This window comes from Chlorocebus sabaeus, chromosome 22, assembly GCF_047675955.1.
Source record: "Chlorocebus sabaeus isolate Y175 chromosome 22, mChlSab1.0.hap1, whole genome shotgun sequence".
Classification (NCBI taxonomy): Eukaryota; Metazoa; Chordata; class Mammalia; order Primates; family Cercopithecidae; genus Chlorocebus; species Chlorocebus sabaeus.
In genome coordinates, this window is record NC_132925.1 from 20,750,659 (window position 1) to 20,770,649 (window position 19,991).

Sequence of the window (19,991 nt, forward strand, 5' to 3'; positions counted from 1 at the left end):
CAAGACCACTCTGTGATCCTGATGGATCAAGACAAAAGCAAGACTAGTCTGTAATTATGTAGCACACAGACAAAAACATGAACATCACCCAGAGCACAAACATTACCCTCCCCACCTTCTGGCTAATACGAGTAGATGTGGCTTCTCAACCAGTCACAGCTTTAGCTTCCCTTTGCTGGTCTTGCCTTCTAATTAAGAATTATGAAGTCATTCAATCACAGAATTACTCCCACTTTCTGAATGCATCCAATTCAGAGCAAAGTTTTACTGCCTTGGACCCTTCCTTCCATCACTTAACACAAGACAAACTCTTACAATAAGTCTTTTCTATCATCTTCTAAGAGATTCCCCCACTTTATCATGGTCTGTGTTCTCCATCGTTATAAGTAAACAGACATAAATTTGTTCAACTACAAGTGTGTTCTGCTGGTCTTTGGCTGAAAGGAATTGATATAGTAAATATAGATGCATCATACCCCAACAGAGAAAACAGAATGTGCTCATTTGGCTGTAATAATGTCATTAATATCAGCTAAAAATATTAGGTTGGTACAAATGTAATTGTGGTTTTTGCCATTAAAAGTAATGGCAAAACCATTAGAAGTGATGGCAAAAACTGCAATTATGTTTGCACCAACCTATACAGTGTTCCTTCAAAAGATATTGCAACTAAAAACGGGATCTTGTGGACCACCATTTAAACACTATCTCTACCTGTCTGTTTTCTCAGTTCTCAAAATAGTTGCTTTAGGAAGCTGTGTGAGTAATTGGAAAATAAAATACCTGTTATGTATGTTGAAACTAAATGGGAAATAGAATGCTAGTACACAAGTAAATTTGCACAAAATCAAAAGAAACAAAGGCTGAAATAAAAGGCCTATATAAATATACCACTCTTTAAATCACAGAAAATACATGTGTTATAAAATTTTAATTTGAAAGTTAACATAAGTTAGGAAGATGCCACAGAACACTCACACTAGAAATGGAAGCGTTGCACATTAGCAGAAACAAGAGATACTTAACTACTCACTTTGAAAAATCGATCTTGTATCGATCTGAGGTCCATGGTGCTATAACTGACTACACCCGATGATTCTTACCAGCACCATGTAAAAACGTTATAGACTACATCGATAAGTTAGTGCTTCTCAAACTTTAAAGTTCAATACAAAAATTAGCCAGGCATGGTGGCAGGTGCCTGTAATCTCAGCTACTCAGCGGGCTGAGGCAGGAGAATCGTTTGAACCCAGGGGGCAAAGGTTGCAGTGAGCCGAGATAGCACCATTGCACTCCAGCCTGGGCGACAAGACCAAACTCCATCTCAAAACAAAAAACAAAAAACAAAAATGTTAATGTTCATATCGCCTGGGCATCTTGTTGGAAAGCAGATCTTGTTTCAATAGATCTAGAGTGGAGCCCAGGTTCTGCCTTTTCAACAAGTTTCTGGGTGATGCCAAATGCTGTTGGACTGAGGATCGTGCTAAGTAGCAAAGACACAAAAATTAACTGTTATAAGGCAGGATGGGAAGTTTCTAGGGCCAATGTTAATACGTGCAATCACATACTGTACTGTGATTACAGTTTATGACAAGTCTCAATTCTTTGTCTAGAGAGGGTTGGGAGTTCTCAGTTGGAAGTTCTCTGGCAGCCGAAGGTTGCCCTGGCAGTAGTGAAGCAGCTGAATAGTCAGTTTCCTGCTGCATTAGCCGCTGCTCATACTCCATCAGGGCAAAACCAGAATATGCCTTTTTTGAATTAAAGGCAAAAGAAACCTTTCTTTTATTGGTATTTCCTGTATCATCTATTTTTGTCTCATTGTAACTCTGTAACTTTCACGTCCCAACATATTCTCCCCACTCCCCAATGCTTGGTTCAACTCAAGCCTTTCTATATAATTCATATGCCAGGCATTAAAGTCTCAAAAATGGTTTCCTTGATGTTTTGGTTAGTTTGCTCTTGAATATTCATAGAAACCAAACACTAGATGTTGCTTAAAAGAAAACCCAAAAGAATCCCATGTTCCCCATGTTATAACCCAAAAGCTAAAAGATGAAAAGGATCTAAAAGTTTATCTAGTCCCCAAATCCCCAAAGGGACTTGGCTCGGGTGCTCTTGAGGGATGTGGGAGTCACACCCAGGGCTGTCACAGTGCAGCAGGTTAAACCATCACATACGCCCCTTGACTAGTTGTTGCATCATAATTACAATGCAGCTACACCTGGGTGATGGCTACTGGAACCAGAGGCTCAGTATGAAATTCAACTCAGAACCCAGATTTTAAATCCAGGTGACCGGGATTCCTAAAGGGGTTTTGGCACCCACCTTAGTTAACTGCACTAGAATTTGAAAGTCAGTGACTAGGAAAACCAAGACTAAGATACAGCTTGAGGATTCTCTGGATAAGCGAACAACCATGGCCAACTTTCAAGTGTGTTCCCACTTAAGGAAACTAGGGGCAATTATAATAGACATAGTCCCTTAATTGGACCTCATCTTCTATCTTTTGCTAATATCTGAGCCCATTACATATACTAGAGAAAGGATAATTTCACCAAGATCTATGAGGGCTCATGCTCATCCTTTCTCAAACTCAGTCCTCTGCTGGACTCTGGAGAACACCACAAAATGCTGCTGCATTTAAGTTCATTACATGAAACATCCAACTTCATTATACACTATATGATATGTACCCCAAATAAAGTCAAAACAACTAGAAGATTTTCAAAAATTAAAATACAAACAAGCAAAACGCAAAAATCATGGAAGTAATCACAAAGGATGGTTTCTGAGGTCTTCTTATAATTCTTATATGCTGAATACACTCTTTAGTTGACTGCTAGGCATCAAAAGATGTACAGAATTTTTTAAAAGAGAAAAATATTTTTTGTAAAAGAAACATATCTCAATCAATTTTAGCGGTGGAACACAAGAATTCTCAACAGGAAAAATAAAGCCAATTGCTACAGTTTGCAAAAGAGGAAACCAATGCCTTCCAAAAGTAGAGAAAAGTAGCCATCACATGGTTATTAGATGAGTGAGGCCTGGAACCAAGGCCTATTATTAACCGCAAGGGCCTGTGGTCTCTCCTACATATCATGCTGTACTTACAAATTTGAGAACTTAGTATACTATCTTCACATAGTAAGCTCTTAAATGTTTTTTTATGTTGCCCAAAAGCAGCAAATATTCCCTGCAAGAGAATATGAAACTCGTATTGTTAAATTAGACCTACGCTGATGCTTCTTATTTTGGTACTGCTTTCATGTCGCTAAAGAGATCTCTATTAATGAGCCAGTTCATGTTCTGGCCACATTTCTAAGATATTATATCCAGAAATTAGAACAGGTATCTTTAAAACATTCAAAACCGTTTTGCTTTTGTAATAGGGAAAAATGAGATTCATCTCAGTATCAACAAATGTATTATAGGTTTTCCATTTACTACAAAGCACACTGATAATCAATTAAGGAACCCATAAAAATAAAAACAGTAAGTTACTTAATATTCCTTGTTATAATCGATTTTTTAAGAAAAGGATTTAATTACCAGTTTGAGGCTGCAGAACTTTGGAATCTTCTGATGTTTTAGCTGTAGGCACAGTCCATGGCTTTTCACTTGAAGCTATATTGAAAAGAAATGGAATTTGCTGAAGATTTTTTTGTTTTTTTGAGGAGAACAAGACAGAAATAGGTTGCTGGTATGGTTAAGTGGCTACCAGAAGCCTATAATATACTAATACAATAAAAAGTCATTATATATCAGTAAGAAATCAGTACGTATCCATCCAGAGAACATTTGATTAGTGGTCAGAGAGAGACCAGAGTTTGGTGTCAGACTGTCAACATTTTTAAGGACAAAACACTAAGTGGATTATGTGGAATTAAGACTGATGGATTTTACCGAATTTGTCGAAAATCCAAACAAATAGATTTATTAAAAACAAATCAAATCAACCACTTGTTTGCCTATCAGTTCATGAGGTTTGTAGAAATAAGATGCAGTACATGTGTCCTGCAAAATTAAGCAATCACCACCCACAGCCTTAATATTTAATTTAAGGTGCCCTTATTACCCCATGTGCCCCCAGGTTTCTCAAAAGGGAAGGGTGTTTTTGCCTCAGGAAATTCTGGAAGCCTTTTTGGAGCTGTAATGAAACACAGAAGGAAAGTTAGACGACCTGAGATGCAAGTAACAAAGATTTTTAAAATGTTAAGCTTGAAAAACAACAGCAAACACGAAAAGGCAAATCATGTTAAGAGACCATTAGCAGTATTTCTTACATCTCTGTTTCAATGTTGAATAATGTAATAAAGTTTCTTTTTCAATTTTTTATAGTTAGGTGACTAAACTTAAGCTACTGTATTTGGAATCTTTTTTTCCACCTTTATTAAACCAGTTTCCTGATTTCTTCAGCGATGTTTGTGTGTGTTCTTAAATATATTTCATTTACATTTAAATCAAGCCAACACCTCTGAACTAGAAAATGTCCATCTGAAAGCTTTTAAAAATAGAATTTCAGTAACTACGTGGCTTTATATGTAAGCTCCTCCCCCATCTTTTTTTTTTTTTTTTTGAGATGGAGACTTGCTCTGTCACCCAGGTTGCAGTGCATGGCATGATCTTGGCTCACTGCAACCTCCACCTCCCGGGTTCAAGCAATTCTCCTGTCTCAGCCTCCTGAGTACCTGGGATTACAGGTGCGTGCCACCATGCCAGGCCAATTTTTGTATTTTTAGTAGAGACAGGGTTTCACCATGTTGGCCAGGGTGGTCTCGAACTACTGACCTCAGGCAATCCACCCGTCTCAGCCTCCCAAAGTGGTGGGATTACAGGCGTGAGCCACTGCACCCCACTCTCCACTCTCATTTTTTTTCATAATTCACTCAGAAAAATTCTAAGAATTCTAAGAAGTAGTCTGCAGAAATATCATAAATATATCTTCTCTGTTAAGAGTGACGAGAGTAAAAACATTTACAAAAAATACAGAAATTATCAATTTGTTCAGTGACATATTGATTCTGAATTAAAAGAATCAAACATAATATTAAAATATGATCACTTAAAAGAAAAACAACCCAACCAGAACGATTCATCATAGGGAGAGCCTCTTTGGGATCCTAAACTTGAAGACTGTGTCACCTTTAAGGGATTGGGTATAAATTAGCGTCATTAATTCCCAGGATTTCTTTGAAGCATGCATACGATATCCAAGGTAATAATAAAGCTGCAGTATTTATCAATTTTTACCTAGAGTGCTCAGTGGCAATTCAAACTGAGGTATTAGAACAGTTTGCAATGTTTCCGGGGTCCTTTTGCTGACAACTACAATAAAAAAGAGGGCAGTTAGCAACTCCTGGACTTGGGATTTGATATTGTGGCTTAACCATGATCATGCACAGCAAGCTTTGTAACAGACTCTTGTACACAGAGCAGCCAATACCTTTAATGGAAATTACAACATTCCCTGGTAAAGTTACATAGCTGTTAAAATGTCAAGGTATACATTCAAAGGGCAGTGGTGTGGCAGAGAAGATCAGCATCAAATTACAGAACAAGACACACGCTGCTCCTTTTCTTCAGGGGAAAGAGAACAACAAAGCAAGTTAGATTCTCTTGGGCTAAGAAACATCAAACATGGGTGGCATGAAATTCTTATTTAAAAGCACGACACTTTTGGGGAGTCACCCCAAATTTAGTATGCACAAGACTTCCCAAAGCCAATTTAAGCAGAAAGCACAGAATCAAGACTTCCAGGTTTCCTTCATTCTCCCCCCAGATTTGGGGGTTAAAAGGCTAGTATTCTGTCTATATAACCCAGAGACTGGTTAAAAAGGGCGTTCAGTTAGCAATTAGCATCCAGATTTGTCCAGAAGGCCAGTCACCAGGATCAGCCATGTGGTTAACTCTTCAGTGGAATCTGTCCAAGAAATAGGAAGGTTAACCATTGCCAGGAAGGAAGGAAAAGGAGAAAGTGGGGAGAGAGAGAGAAGTTAAGGCGTCAGGTTTCTTTTCTGTGAGTCCTGGGAGTTATTTTCTTGTTACTTTTTTTTTTTTTTTTTAACAACAACAAAAAAAAGTTCTTAGAATTACCCAGTGTTGTTTCTGAAACATCTAATGCACTAGACGTAGTGGGTTTAGTGGTTCTTGGAACTGTTTCAGGAGTCTCTGAAAGGTAAAAAGCACAACTTTACAAATTAAGATAAAGTGAAGCAACCAAAGACCAGGAGACACATTTTGTTGCCTTTTAGAATAAGTAACCGATATTGGAAAGCCCATTTCTTTTTGTGTTACTATGTAAAGAGCTCCTTGACTTGTCTCAAGTGCCTGAGCTGACACTCCTCTCCAACTCGTCCTTTCTGGGTTTGCTTTCTATCCAAAAAAGCACTCTGACCTGACTTTCATTGAAGCACTTATAAGCTTAATCATAATTTTAAATCTGCCTTTTTCTTTATCTCCAGGGCTTAGCAGAATACCTGGGGTATAGTAAACAAGCACATGATAATAGTTTATTATTTTTTAAATCATGTATTGAAGAATCTGAAGGATAATCAAGATAATAGTTTGTTAAATGAATAAATGGGCAAATAACAGGATGACTCGGGGCTAAAAGTCTTACTTAGAGCTATCACATTACAAGACTTCACTCTTACACTGCAATGAACATGCAAAGCTTGAAAATGAATTGAAATTATGATCAGAATTTAAATCCTCCACCACAGGTTTGTCCCAAATGCTAGATTAAAGGTAATAAAAAGCTCAATTAAATAGTTTTGGAGAAATAAGAACTAAGATCACTGGGATCTGAAATGAATTGAGAGCCAGAAACCCCCAGAATGTTGCAGGGCAAGAACACAAAATAAACACAATAACCCTGAGTAATAAGTTGTGGTGTTTTCCTAAGTGTTTCTGAAGTGGAAAACTCTGAGGAGGGTTTGGCAGAGGACTAAAAAAATGTAGACTCTCCCATCAGAAATGCTGCCAAGAGAAAAAAGTATAATTGGGGAAAGTGGGTAGAATCTTTGAGGGAGAAAGGGACTTGGAGTCACCCACTGGGCCATGCTTATGCTTTTCTGGATATTGATCACATATACTGAAGTCAGAAACCATCTAGGAATTTCATCCAAATGGGTCACTCCAGGAGCTACCTCTGCTCCAAATCCCATGAAGGTGGGGATGAAAGGTCCATCTGTCTTCTTTAGAAAAGGACCATATTCATCTTGCTCTCTCAGAAATATTCCTACTTCAAAGGATTTCTTGAAGTTATTTCACTGCCACAACAACTTTTATCTTCTCTGGAACAGTTATGAGTCCAAAAGTTTAGTAAAATGTGTATCATCAATATTTCAAGTTATAGGATTTTGTGGACTGAAAAATTCACTTCAGATTGGAGTTACTCTGCTAAATATAGATTGTGGGGAATTCTTACCAGATGTCTGTTTCAAGTCCTGGATAAGGTGGTACTACTCTGGAAAAAACTCTAGCTCAAAGATTAATGCGCCCCGCCGCCAGACTGGACTTGAGTAGTTCTTTCATAGAAGAAATGCTGAATGTTAGTAATGGTGATAAACTATGGAGAAAACGCTTACTGCATTAATTCTTTAAAGGGTTGTTACTGAACTATTCTATATTCTCTACACTAGGATTGCTAAAGTTCCAGAGACATTTGTTTCTAAATGATTCAAGTATTTTCATAGATATTAAACTATGGATTTGTGAAGAATATACGGCATTTTGCTACAGGGACCCCTTGTGAAAGTGTAGAAATGAAAAATGGTCTCATGTCATCATACACAAGGACAGCACCAAACTTGTGGTATGATGTTTTAATATAAAAATATTTCAGTGTTGAACTAATAATTTTCATTCAGAGTAAAAAATACAGCTTCTGTATTACTTATCAGTTATGTGATTCAATAGTTCATTTTGCAGCTGTTGTTTTCCCAAACGTTAGAGACATGGAATCTCCTACTGTTTTGCATTTATGATCAAAATGAATTTCCTACTGGCTCTTTACTGAAAAAAAAGGCTGCAGATTAGTATTTGAAAAAAAAAGCATTTTTTTCTTTTCTCAAGGTCAACAACATAGCAATCTCATTACCTGTCGTGGATCGTGCTGAGATTTTTTCAACCTCTGGTGTTTTAGATTTGGCAGGTAATGCCAAGGTTTCATTCTTAGCTAAAAAGTCAAAGAACAAACAATTTACCTCATTTGCAGTGTCCAAAAATACGTCCCTCAATGCATAATCAAGTAGCAGACTAAAAATCTAATCTTGCACTTCCTTCCCCACCAGCCAGTCAACAACTTTATTGTGTGTCTCTAGCAGGAACTAATATAAGTCTTCAAAATTCTTTCTTATTAACCCTAGATAATTCTTTAAGATCTAAATTGTCATTGACGTGAAGGAAAAAAAATCACAACCCAATATTTGGATACATCTCAAGTCATCTGATTGATAAACAGAATTTCTGGAAGGCATAGGTTGCATTGCAAATGCTTCCTGGAATTTTATATTCAGGTACTCCCAATTTTAAAAAATTAATCTATAGAACATTTCCATTATTATGCATGGTAAAAAATGTAATAAGTTATGACATTGAGATTTTAGAAAACCACAAACAACACACATAGGAAATTAAGCTATTTGAAAATATTTGTGGCAAAAAATTAAACAGTAAATTGTATTTGAGCCTCATATTGATGTAGATCTTCTCTTTTAATCTCTATGGGAATTCAGTACAAAGAATAAAATTTTTTTTTCCAATTTTCCTCTTTATGCAACTATTTGAGAAACTTCCTTTTAAAATGTGGATGTTCTTTTTCAAAGAAAGAAAAGTAACATTTCTAAGGCTGTGTTCCCCAGCAATTATGGTATTCCCCATTTGAAAGGGTATAATTAGGATTAATTCTCTTCAGTTATTTTCCATGTTGAATCATAATATTACCTGCTCATAATATTTTGAAACAGTCTAGTGGCATGAAAGAATGTATGCCCCTTTGGGATACCCTGATCATGCCACCTTGAACCGATTATATAATTCGACAGGATTTTTCAGAGTCCTAAGGCTATATAGAACTTAGATTTCTCAACTTTGGCACTATTGATATTTGAGGCTAGATTATTTTTTGTATAGGTGGCTGGCCTGTATACTGTAGGATGTTGAACAGTATTCTTGACTTCTACCCATTGGATTCCAACAGTGCTCTCACAAACTTTTGGAATATTTTGTGCTCCGCAGATACCGTTCTACCAACCAAAAGTATCTCCAGGCAATTCTAAATATTCCCTAAGGGACAAAATTGCTCCCTGCTGAAACCTTTAATTGTCACACTCAAAATTCTTTGAACATTCATTTTATAATCTGTAGTTCACTTTATTTTTGTAAAGACCATTTTCTTTTCTGTTAATGTGGGTTCAAAAATATTTATTTAATTCTGATGAGCTTGAAGACAATTAGAAAGTCATCTTTTCCCCAATGTTTATAGAAGCAAATCAGTTTTCAATCTCTACTTGATAAAGGCATACAACAGATTTCTAGATAGCTGATTCTCAGGAGTGATTTAAAATGCCACCAATAAGTGTCATAAATGATAATTTGCAACAAATTGTGTGTTTCTGAAGTTGCAAAGCATGTTTGCACAACAAAATATTTAATAGCATTGTTCAAATTGATTTAGCAAGGCATAAAAAGGAATTTTTAAAAAATCTAGCATAATTTTATAAATTCTATTTTTAAAACGTCTAAATTTTATCAATTTTCCTGACATCTTTTGTGTGAACAATTCTGATTGTCAACACAGAAAAAACATTCAGATCATGAATTTTTCAAGCACTCTGTTCCTATTACTTTCAACATGCACCATAGGAAGTTTATTAAAATGTAAAATTACAAGGTTTCCTTTCACGATCTCTTGTCTTTCGGTGTCCTCTTCTCCTTCCAGGCCTCCTTCCTGATTAAGAATATCCCATGTTCTCAGTGAGTCCCTGGCTGACCTAGGATCTCTTATTATTTGTTTGTTTAATCATCCAGATCCTAGACTTTCACAGGCAATGCTCTCAATTTCTTTATTCAAAACATGTTCTTAGCTGGCAATCACATTAGCCTAAAATCAGGCTGCTAAGGAAAAAAGGCAAACTACCCCTTCCTAAGAGACATTTGTATTCTTTATATATTACTAATTCCTTTTATAGGCATGTTGTTTTTTCTTCTTCCTTTTTTTTTTTTTGGCAGGGTCTCATTCTGTTACCCAGGCTGGAGTGCAGTAGCATGATAATAGCTTATTGCAGCCTCAAACTTCAAACTCCTGGGCTCAAGTGAAACAATTCTCTTGCTTCTGCCTCCCTAGTAGTAGCTGGAACTACAAGCACGTGCCACAGCACCTAGCTTATTACTATTACTATTTTGTAAAAATGGGATCTCACTATGTTGCCAGGCTGGTCTTGAACTCTTGAGCTCAAGTGATCCTCCTGCCTCAGCCTCCCAAAGTGCTGGGATTACAAGTGGGAGCCACGGCACCAGGCCATACTGTATATCTATAAATGATATTTTAGACATCAGATAACTTAGTAGATGGGCAGGATATTTGAATGGGGAACTCTTGATAGATCAACCCCTGAGCATTCACTCACCCTATCTGATGCACAACTGCAATCTTGGCAATAGGAAAGTAAAATGCAATCAGAACACAGCCGAAAACCCAGGAAATTCCTTTTCCTCTATTTCTTCTGTACATTTTTCCATCACAGTTGTTTCCTTTAATTTTTGGCAGGCTAGGTCTTGACTTTGGCAAACCCTTTGTATGTCCCTTAGGGATGTGTGTGTAATCCTAATTTTTTGTTTATATCTCTCATTATTCACACCATGTGTTGTTAGAACAAGCTATTATACTTCTTGATGTCCCATTATGAGCTCTGCTGGAATGAGGATGTTGTTTTTAGGATTTACTACCTCAAAAATACAGCTTTTCTGAGTTGCAGTGATAATTAACTTTAGGGAAGTTTATTTCTCCCTTCATGACATAAAGGATGGTTTATGCCTACACTTTGCACAAAACAGTGCTGCTGTGCAGCAAAGAAAGCAATAAACAAAATGAAAAGGCAGCCTATGCATTGAGAGAAAATATTTGCAAACCACATGTATCTGATAAAGGGTTAAGATCCAAAGTATATAAGGAACTTACACAAAATAGCGAAACAAAATAACACAACCACCCTCAACCCCAAATAACCTAATTAAAACATGGGCAAAGGACCTGAATAGACATTTCTCTAAAGAAGACATAAAAATGGTTAACAGGCATAAAAAAAGTGCTCAACGTCACTGATCATCAGGGAAATGCAAAATTAAGACCCCACTGAGATATCACCCTCACTTCTGTTAGGATGGATATTAAGCAAAACAGTAAAAGATAGGTGTTGGCAAGGGTGTGGAGAAAAGGAAATTCTTGTTTACTGTTGGGATAGAAATGTAAATTGGTCCAGCTATTAAAGAAAATGGTATGAAGTTTCCTCAAAAAATTAAAAAAGAACTACCTTATGACTCAGCAATCCCTCTTCTGGACATACATCCAAAGGAAATGAAATCAGCACCTCATAGAGATACATGTAGTCCCACATTCACTCCAGCATTGTTCACAACAACCAAGGTATGGAAATGACTTAAATGTTCATGGATGAATGTATAAAGAAATCATGGTACACACACACTGGAGTATTATTCAGCCTTAAAAAAAGAGGTCCTGTCATTTGCAATAACATGGATAAACCTGGAGGATATTATGCTAAATGAAATAAGCCAAGCACAGAAAGAAAAACACTGCATGATTTCACTCATGTGGAATCTGAAAAAAGTCACATATATAGAGAATAAAACTGTTTATGAGGGATGGGATGGAGAGGGGGAAACAGAGAAATGTAGAACAGAGGGTAAAAAGTTGCAGATGCATAGGATGAATAAGACTATAAATCTAATGTAGAAAACAAGAACTATAATTATAATATTGTATATTGGAAAATTTTTTGGTACTCTTACCACATACACAAACGGTAACTATGCAAGATGGATATTAATTTGCTTGAGTATAGGAACTATTTCACTATATATACATATAAGAAAACTTCATGTGGCCTGCTTGAAGCATATACAATAAAACATTTAAAAAATTTTTATATGTAGTTTTTTTTAAAGAAACATGGTCTACTAAGTTGGTACATTTGTTGGATAGGATTCTGCTTTGATTTATTGGACATTTTCAAACATACTGGCTATCAGTCTCTTCACTGTGTCATATAGATTGGCTGTGTCCCCACCCAAATCTCATCTTGAATTCCCACATGTTGTGGGAGGGGCCCTGGTGGGAGGTGATTGAATCATGGGTGCAGGTCTTTCCCATGCTATTCTCGTGATAGTGAATAAGACTCATGAGATCTGATGGCTTTAAAAACGGGAATTTGCCTGCACAAGCTCTCTCTCTCTTTGCCTGCTGCCATCCATGTAAGACATGACTTGCTCCTCCTTGCTTTCCATCATAAATGTGAGGCTTCTCCAGCCATGTGAAACTGTAAGTCCTATTAAACCTCTTTGTAAATTGCTCAGTCTCGGGTATGTCTTTACCAGCAGTGTGAAAATGGACTAATACAGTGTGTAAGAAATTCTCCACGTGTTAAATTTTCTATGTGTTCTATCTGTTATCATTAGCATCAATACTTTAAGAGACCAGGTCTTGCTCTGTTGCCCAGGCTGGAGTACAGTGGTGCAATCAGAGCTCACTGAAATCTCAAACTCACGGACTTAAGTGATCCTCCTGCCTCAGCCTTCTGAGTAGTCAGGACTACAGGCATGTGCCATCATGCCTGGCTATTTATTTTAATATTTTTTTAAAGATAGGGTCTTGCTAGATTACCTATGCTTGTCTTGCATTGCTAAGTCACAAATGATTCCCTGGCTTCAGCCTCCCCAAGTGCTGGGGTTACAGGCATGAACCACCCCATCTTGCCCCATGTATTCAATTTAAGATAGGCATTTCCCTCAAAAGCCAAGTTTAAAAACATATTTACTATTTTCATAGTTTTAATTATTTGCATTTTACTATTTGTATTTAATTTTCTGTATTAAAATCATACTTAATTCTGGACTTTTAGTGAATCATATCAGAAAAGCAAAACTAAAATCACAAGACAAAAATTCCCTTTAATTCCTTAAAGAAAGCAGAAATGCTAAATTGGTATTATGGTAGCATGCAGGACTTTAAAACAGTTTTTAAAAGATTAGGAAACATCACTCAAGACTAAGCACTGAGTAACAGACCATGACATCTTCCAGTTCAAAACTGACAGCAATGGTCTGAGAAACGCCCCTGCTCATTTTCTGTCTCCTTCACAAACCCTGCTTTCTGTAGTTTTGATGGACACACTAGGGACCAAATCAATAAGAGATTACAAAAGATACAGTCTCTGGGCAGAGAACAGGAGAATGCAAGAGTCCCGAGCTTTAACTCTTCCAAACACAGATTCACTGAGGGAACTTAATTTGGAAGCATCCTGGCAGCACCACATTTACATGATGTAGGGTTGGGTCACAGGGTTTTATAGCTAAAGGGAGGTGATCAAGTCTGATGTACAAATTAAGAAAATGAAGTCCAGAGTTACTTACCTATTTTCTGGGAAGTAACTCACTCTAAGACTACTAGATATGACCATTTTAAAAGAAAAATATAAGGATTGCACAATATCACAAAGATATATTGGCAAATATTTTCATATCTTACTAAGATGTTGAACCATAAGTTTTGGAATTTTTTCCAAACTTATAACTGGATTGCCTCAGATCAGACAAGCAAAAAATGAAAAAAGTTAACTTAAACTTTCAGGTAACACTATTTATGCAAAGTTAAATGTCTGGATATTTGAAAATCACATGAAGAGATACCAATTTCTTTTCAGGTTTTTTAAAAAAATTAAGTAGCTTGACATTATGTGGACGAAACTTCTAAACATCTCTACATGGCCCTATTCCCTAAAGAAGAAAATTGGAAACAAGAAAAATACATCAACATTTAATGCCTCATTAGATATGATGTCTTTTTTCCCCCAATAAATCTCCAGGACAGGGAGGGAAAGGGGGAAAAAGGAAATGAGTTATTGGCTTGTGGGATCTGCACTGTACCAGCAGCTACTTGTCAGGAACATCAAGGGCTTGTTCCCACAGGATGCATGTTCTTGATAAGAGAGAGATCACACCAAGCCCCGGCCTGACCAGAGGGTCTGCCCACCTAGGACCCCAGCCTATTGTCATGTTTCACGGTATTTTATTGAATTAAAAAATGTTCGGGTTATATCTTATTTATCATTTCTTCTCTCTCTCTCAAAGCCAAAAAAGAGGAAATATCAACAGAAGGGGACAGGTAAGGTCCCCAGTAAGGGAGGAGAAAGTAAGTGCCTTATCTGAGGTCCCAGAATGAGCAGGTGCCATGTCTGGGTAATTCACCATCATAGCCCCCAGCAACTTGTGGTTCTGACATAGGGTAACGCATAGTATTTGTTGAATGAATGTTGCCAAACAGGGGCTTGGGCCTCCGTTTCTTTATCCATACAATGTGCTGGATTCAATCATATATTAAACATTAAAGTTCATAGCCAGTGCCTAGCTCAGGGAATACATTCTGTATTCTTAAGGCTTGTTCAATTTCTACTGCACTATTTCTTTCAAATTTATTAACAGCCCAAGGCATTCTCTAGAAACATTGGAGGGGCAGTTCTCAAAGTGTGGTTCCTATACCAGCAGTGTCAGTATCACCTGGAAACTTGTCAGAAATGCAAATTCTGGACCTACTGAATCAGTAATTCTGGAGGTGGGTGGGTGGGTGGGGGGGCGCGGTGCAGCAGTCTTGGTGTTAAGCCCTCCAGGTGCTCCTGATGTTTGATCAAGGTTGAGATTCTCTGCTAAGAGACAATTCAGAGCCTAATTTGATACTCAAATGCAGCAACCAACTCAGCCCAGTGACCTCCACATTTATTCCCTGGCCCCTTTTTAAGTGGATTTTCCGTTTTTTTCTTTTACTGTTATGTTTTAAGGTTTTTTAAACACTGAACTCATAACCGGTTCTTTCTAGAAATAGGAAGCAATATCAATCTCAAGTAAATAATAATTCTAATGAACCTGAATGTCACATCAATTCTCATTGAAAATACCTAGTCGCCCCTTAATATTATAGTAAGTATAATTTAGAATTACTTTAATAGAAAATTATACATATATATTTATATTTTGAAGAATTTCATAAACATTCACTCTTATTTCATACATATAAATATACCTTATATAAATATGTACATATAAAATAACTATTTTCTTATGGAATGTTATTTATAATGAGTACCTCCAACACTCCAACCTCCTTACCTCCACTTTTTTACTTTTAGATCCTCAAACAGCTCATTTGCAAGATTCTTTGGATCTACTAAGAATATCGTGCTAGTACTCAGTCATTGCAAAGTTTAAATACAAAACTTTTTTGCTTACCTAATTGTGTCTTGAGTGCATCTGAAATCTCAAACATTAGGGATGCAGGAAGTTTTACAGTAGTTTCATTAAGACCTGGAATAATAAGATGGACTGCAAGAAAATAGATGTAAATAAGATAAGGGGAAGAAAGTGCATCATGACATAAAATGAAGCTCAGCATATCAGATACCACAAACTATGAAGTGTAGCACTTATTTTGCTTAGTAAATTTTAACCCAAACTTTAAAACATTGGAAAAAATATGACCATACATTTTAAATAGAATGTTTTTCATATTTAACCTAACTACTAAAATCCTCTGGCTTTTAATCCATAGACTCAAAATTGTAAAATGGCTGCTTAAGATGTGTGGTGAACAATGATCATTATCAATAATAATGATTTTTAAAAGAGCAGTTTGGTCCACTCTGTGGGGCAGGTAGGACAGGTGCCATCATTCCCACTGCACACGTGCTAGAGCTATCTCTTTAACACACCATGATAAAGATAGCGTGGCTTGGCTCCTAGCCTGGAATGGACACCAGCCAGGATGCTAAACAGTGAAAGGAAGTGAACCACACCAATTAAACAGAACTACTCACACTGCAAAACTCCAGAAAAGCCCTATTCTCAAAAGATAGCCCGATTTGCTTAATCTAGGCATAGATTTCAAGATCCACTCACCTAGTATCACTCCTCCCAAGGGAGCTTTTTCTGGGGATTTAGTTGAATCCTTGTGAGTAACATTCTGAATCACTGTTGAAATACAAAAAGACTGTGTGAGGGGGTGGGAAATACGAGGCAGTAAGAAGCTAGTAATGTGAAGTCATCTGCACTGGAAAAGCCTTGATCTAACTTTATTAATACAAAGCAACTCAGTGGGCTGGCTATGTAGCCAACAGAAGGGTTAGAAGGCATACCTTACCTTAACACCTGTGCCTTTAACTAATGAAAGGCTATTATTCTATCATAAGGTGTTCCTTTCTAATTACTGGAAAATTTTCTTCCTAACTCTATTCTCTGAAGCCTTCCTTTTCCCCAAATCAATCAGTACTAGTACAAAATGAGGTGACGACCCAGCAACAAAAGTTTAGAAAACTTATTTCTCAAAGCAGAGTCTTTGAGTAATATCAACACTGACTCTGTTTTGAGAATACACTTGGGATGTTGTTTTCTGAAAATGAAGAACTATTTTTTTAAGGGCTCTGTCCCTTCTACCAAGAAGCTTTCTGGAAATAATAGATTTTAATAATTTGAAAAACCAGAAGCCAAAACAAAAACAATCAGATACTGAAGTGAAATGGCATTATAATTCTGGAAACCTGGAAGTCTTTACTTTCCTTAAAGTGACCACTAAATCAGTTTTCATTTTCATTCATGAAAATATCCTATCAATGGATTTCTTCGGGTATGACAACTTGATCCTGGGCAAAGCTCCACATATTTCACTTGTTTTAAAAAATTTAATACTTGTGATGGTTGCTTTGTCCTTAGTTGTCTGACCAGTGTGACCAACCCAAGGCTTGGCGTATTGGTAAAAGAGCCAGAATTATCCATTAACTTCCAATTTACTAGACCATTATGTTTTCTTTGAGCTTTTTCTAAAAAATAAAATAAAATAAAATAAAAAATTTGAGAAAATTTGTGCTGTGTTTGATTACCTTAGCTAAAAGTATATTAAAGATTGCTCTAAACACATTTCCAGAGCAGACAAATTACCTTGCTTGATGATTGTTATTGGAATTAGCTTCCTTGGGACATATGCTGGCTGAAAAGAGAAGAAGAAAGTCAGCTTTCCAGTCACTATGAATCACTTTCTGTTCTTTAAAACATATCAGAACTGGAAGTAGCCCTTTCTTGTCTTCAATGAAGTCTCCTGTGACACTGGTTTAATAGTTGCTGGTGGCGGGGCGCGGTGGTTCACGCCTGTAATCCCAGCATTTTGGGAGGCCAAGGCAGGTGGATCACCTGAGGTCAGGAGTTCCAGACCAGCCTGGCCAACATGGTGAAACCCCCATCTCTACTAAAAACACACACACACACAAAGTAGCCGGGCAAGGTGGCAGGCACCTGTAATCTCAGCTACTCGGGAGGCTGAGGCAGGAGAATTGATGGAACCTGGGAGGCGGAGGTTGCAATGAGCCAAGATCGTGCCATTGCACTCCAGCCTGGGTGACAACAGTGAGACTCCATCTTAAAAAAAGTTGCTGGTTAGATTGTTAGTACATCCATCTGCCTCTACTTTATTGGATTCGCTTGGTTTCCCTCATAAATATCCCAAGGTTTGACAGAAGCAATTTCTTCAGAACTCCCATTAGTTCACTTTACTTAGAAACTGCAATGGAAAGAAACCAAATCTTCTGTATTGAATATTAGTTTATTTTCATTACATTTGAGATATGACACCACCAAATTGCTTTTACAGTTCCTCTCAAAAAGATGCTAAGCTACCTATTATCTTTGAAAACCAATCAAGATCAATTGTTTGAGTGTACCCAACTGCTGCTGCTGCTGCTGCTGTTACTACAGCTACCACAACCACCATGAGCTCCCAACACCAAGCACTTATTGCTCAAGAAAGCAGAGCAAGGACTCCGATCCAGACATTTCTTACTCTACGGTCTGTACTTTCAACCATTCTGCACGTGTTTATACACAAGGGACCTCAGAATCAGAAGGATGTATCCCAGAGGACTCTGCTTCCTCTCTTCACCCAAATTACCTTAGAAGTCCCATAGGAGGTTCTGATGTCGTAAAGGAGCCTGAACTAGGGATGGGTGTCAACTTTAAAGCAGAGTCATTGCCAGACATAATCATGAGGTCAAGGATAAGACAGACTAGAGGGACACAGGGCAGGTGAGGAGAAAGGCAGAAAATTGTATACAGGAGAATTAGAGTTGAGTTGAAAGGGCAAGATTGATGTCCACTTTTTGATACTTGGTTTAGCCTGTATACATGATACAGGTATGGCGGTATGGCGTGTACTAGACCTGCTGATCATCAAGGAGGTGCTGAATATGAACTGCCTACCAGATAGGTGTTTACCTGATTACCAAATCCCTTACAAGGGCCAACACCTAGTAGTGAGCAAAATATACTTTTTGACATAGTACCATTTTCATAAGTGATATACCCCTGGTAAAGAAGGGACAATACGCCAAGCTTACTGTTGGCTATTTTTATTATATTAAGGTTCTTATGTTCTAAAAAATCACAACAAATAAAAGTTTACTATCCACAGATTATTTTTTAAAAGGGGTGTCTGCATGCATTGACTCAATGATTTCCTCCTTAGCAACCCAGCCTAAGGAATTAAAGACAGTGTTTATTATCATAATTTAAAATAAATTTATTATCCAAAAGTAGAGGTTTTATTCAATGATTGTTCAAAAATTTGACTTGTATTTAACAAAATGGAAAAATGCAGAATATAAATAAGTACCAAGGATACAAATGTGCATCCACAGTATAACCCAATTTTATAAATATGTGTATAGAAAAGAGGCCAGAGGGAAATAAATCACTGTTTCCTTAAAACAGTGAGTTATTGTAAGCCAACATTAATTTCATTTTGTGTACCTTTCTATATTTGCCAAATTTCTAGTAAGGGCAAATTACATTTATAATCAGAAAAAGTTATTTTAATCAACAATCTGTTTAGCTACCACATATGCTTCTGTATGGCAACTGAGCTCATACACTATTGATAACTAGAGGAATGATGCAAATATAATTTAGACATACTCTTTCTTGGCAACAGGAGAGAAATAGTAGGAAGATAAGTATAACTTTCAGCGGGGGATAAAAAATACCAAACCCTCAGCTTTGCAGTTACATGGGCAGGAGGATCCCTTTTGGATTTATTATAAAAAAAAATTAAATGTGAGCACTTGCACAGAAATCCTTCCCCAGGGGAGAAAAGCGAGGCCCACCCTTGGCACTCTGCACTCACGAGCCCGCCCTAAGAGAAGCCCCAGCAGCTCCTCTGCCTGCACTGTCTAGTTCTCACCTGCCCTGCTCCAGCAAAAGCGTTGCCAGCATACAGCCTCTAACTCCTCTGAGAATTTTTATTTGTCCATGTTAAAACAACTTGTAGTTTTTGCTATTTTTAAAATCATTTCTTTCTTCATAATTGTATCTATTTCTGGGGTACGATGTGATGTTCTCATCTAAGTGCACAAGGCAGGATGATTAAACCAAGCGAATTACTATATCCGCCTCCTCACTTTTACTGGTCATTTTTTTCTGGCGACGCATTTGAAATTTATCTTTAGCAATTTGGAACTATACATCAATAGTAACTATGGTCACCCTGCCGTGCAATGGCACTGTAAAGCTTACTCCTCCTAACTGAAACTTCCTACCCTTTTCCAACATCTCCTCACTGCCCCCTTACCCCTCACCCCCTGGTAACCACCACTCTACTCTCTGCTTCTATGAGTTTGACACTTCTAAGACTTTTAAATGCTTGGTGTGGCAACCTTCAA

General features: G+C 37.2%; 1 protein-coding gene across 33 annotated transcripts in view; it reads right to left on the reverse strand.

Annotated features, from left to right (window-relative positions):
* ABI3BP (ABI family member 3 binding protein) overlaps window positions 1–19,991 on the reverse strand; it is a 244,085-nt gene that overhangs the window by 108,459 nt on the left and 115,635 nt on the right. For 28 of the 33 annotated variants that reach the window (XM_007985986.3, XM_073009682.1, XM_007985994.3 and 25 more), the window contains exons 7-14: window positions 17,224–17,272; window positions 16,189–16,260; window positions 15,523–15,615; window positions 8,102–8,179; window positions 6,094–6,168; window positions 5,251–5,325; window positions 4,076–4,147; window positions 3,550–3,624 (exon numbers count right to left, since the gene is read on the reverse strand). In XM_007985986.3, the coding sequence (XP_007984177.3) occupies window positions 3,550–3,624; window positions 4,076–4,147; window positions 5,251–5,325; window positions 6,094–6,168; window positions 8,102–8,179; window positions 15,523–15,615; window positions 16,189–16,260; window positions 17,224–17,272 (589 nt within the window). The remainder of the gene's footprint in view (window positions 1–3,549; window positions 3,625–4,075; window positions 4,148–5,250; window positions 5,326–6,093; window positions 6,169–8,101; window positions 8,180–15,522; window positions 15,616–16,188; window positions 16,261–17,223; window positions 17,273–19,991) is intronic. The other 5 variants (XM_007986031.3, XM_038002422.2, XM_038002426.2 and 2 more) reach the window with 1 other exon arrangement.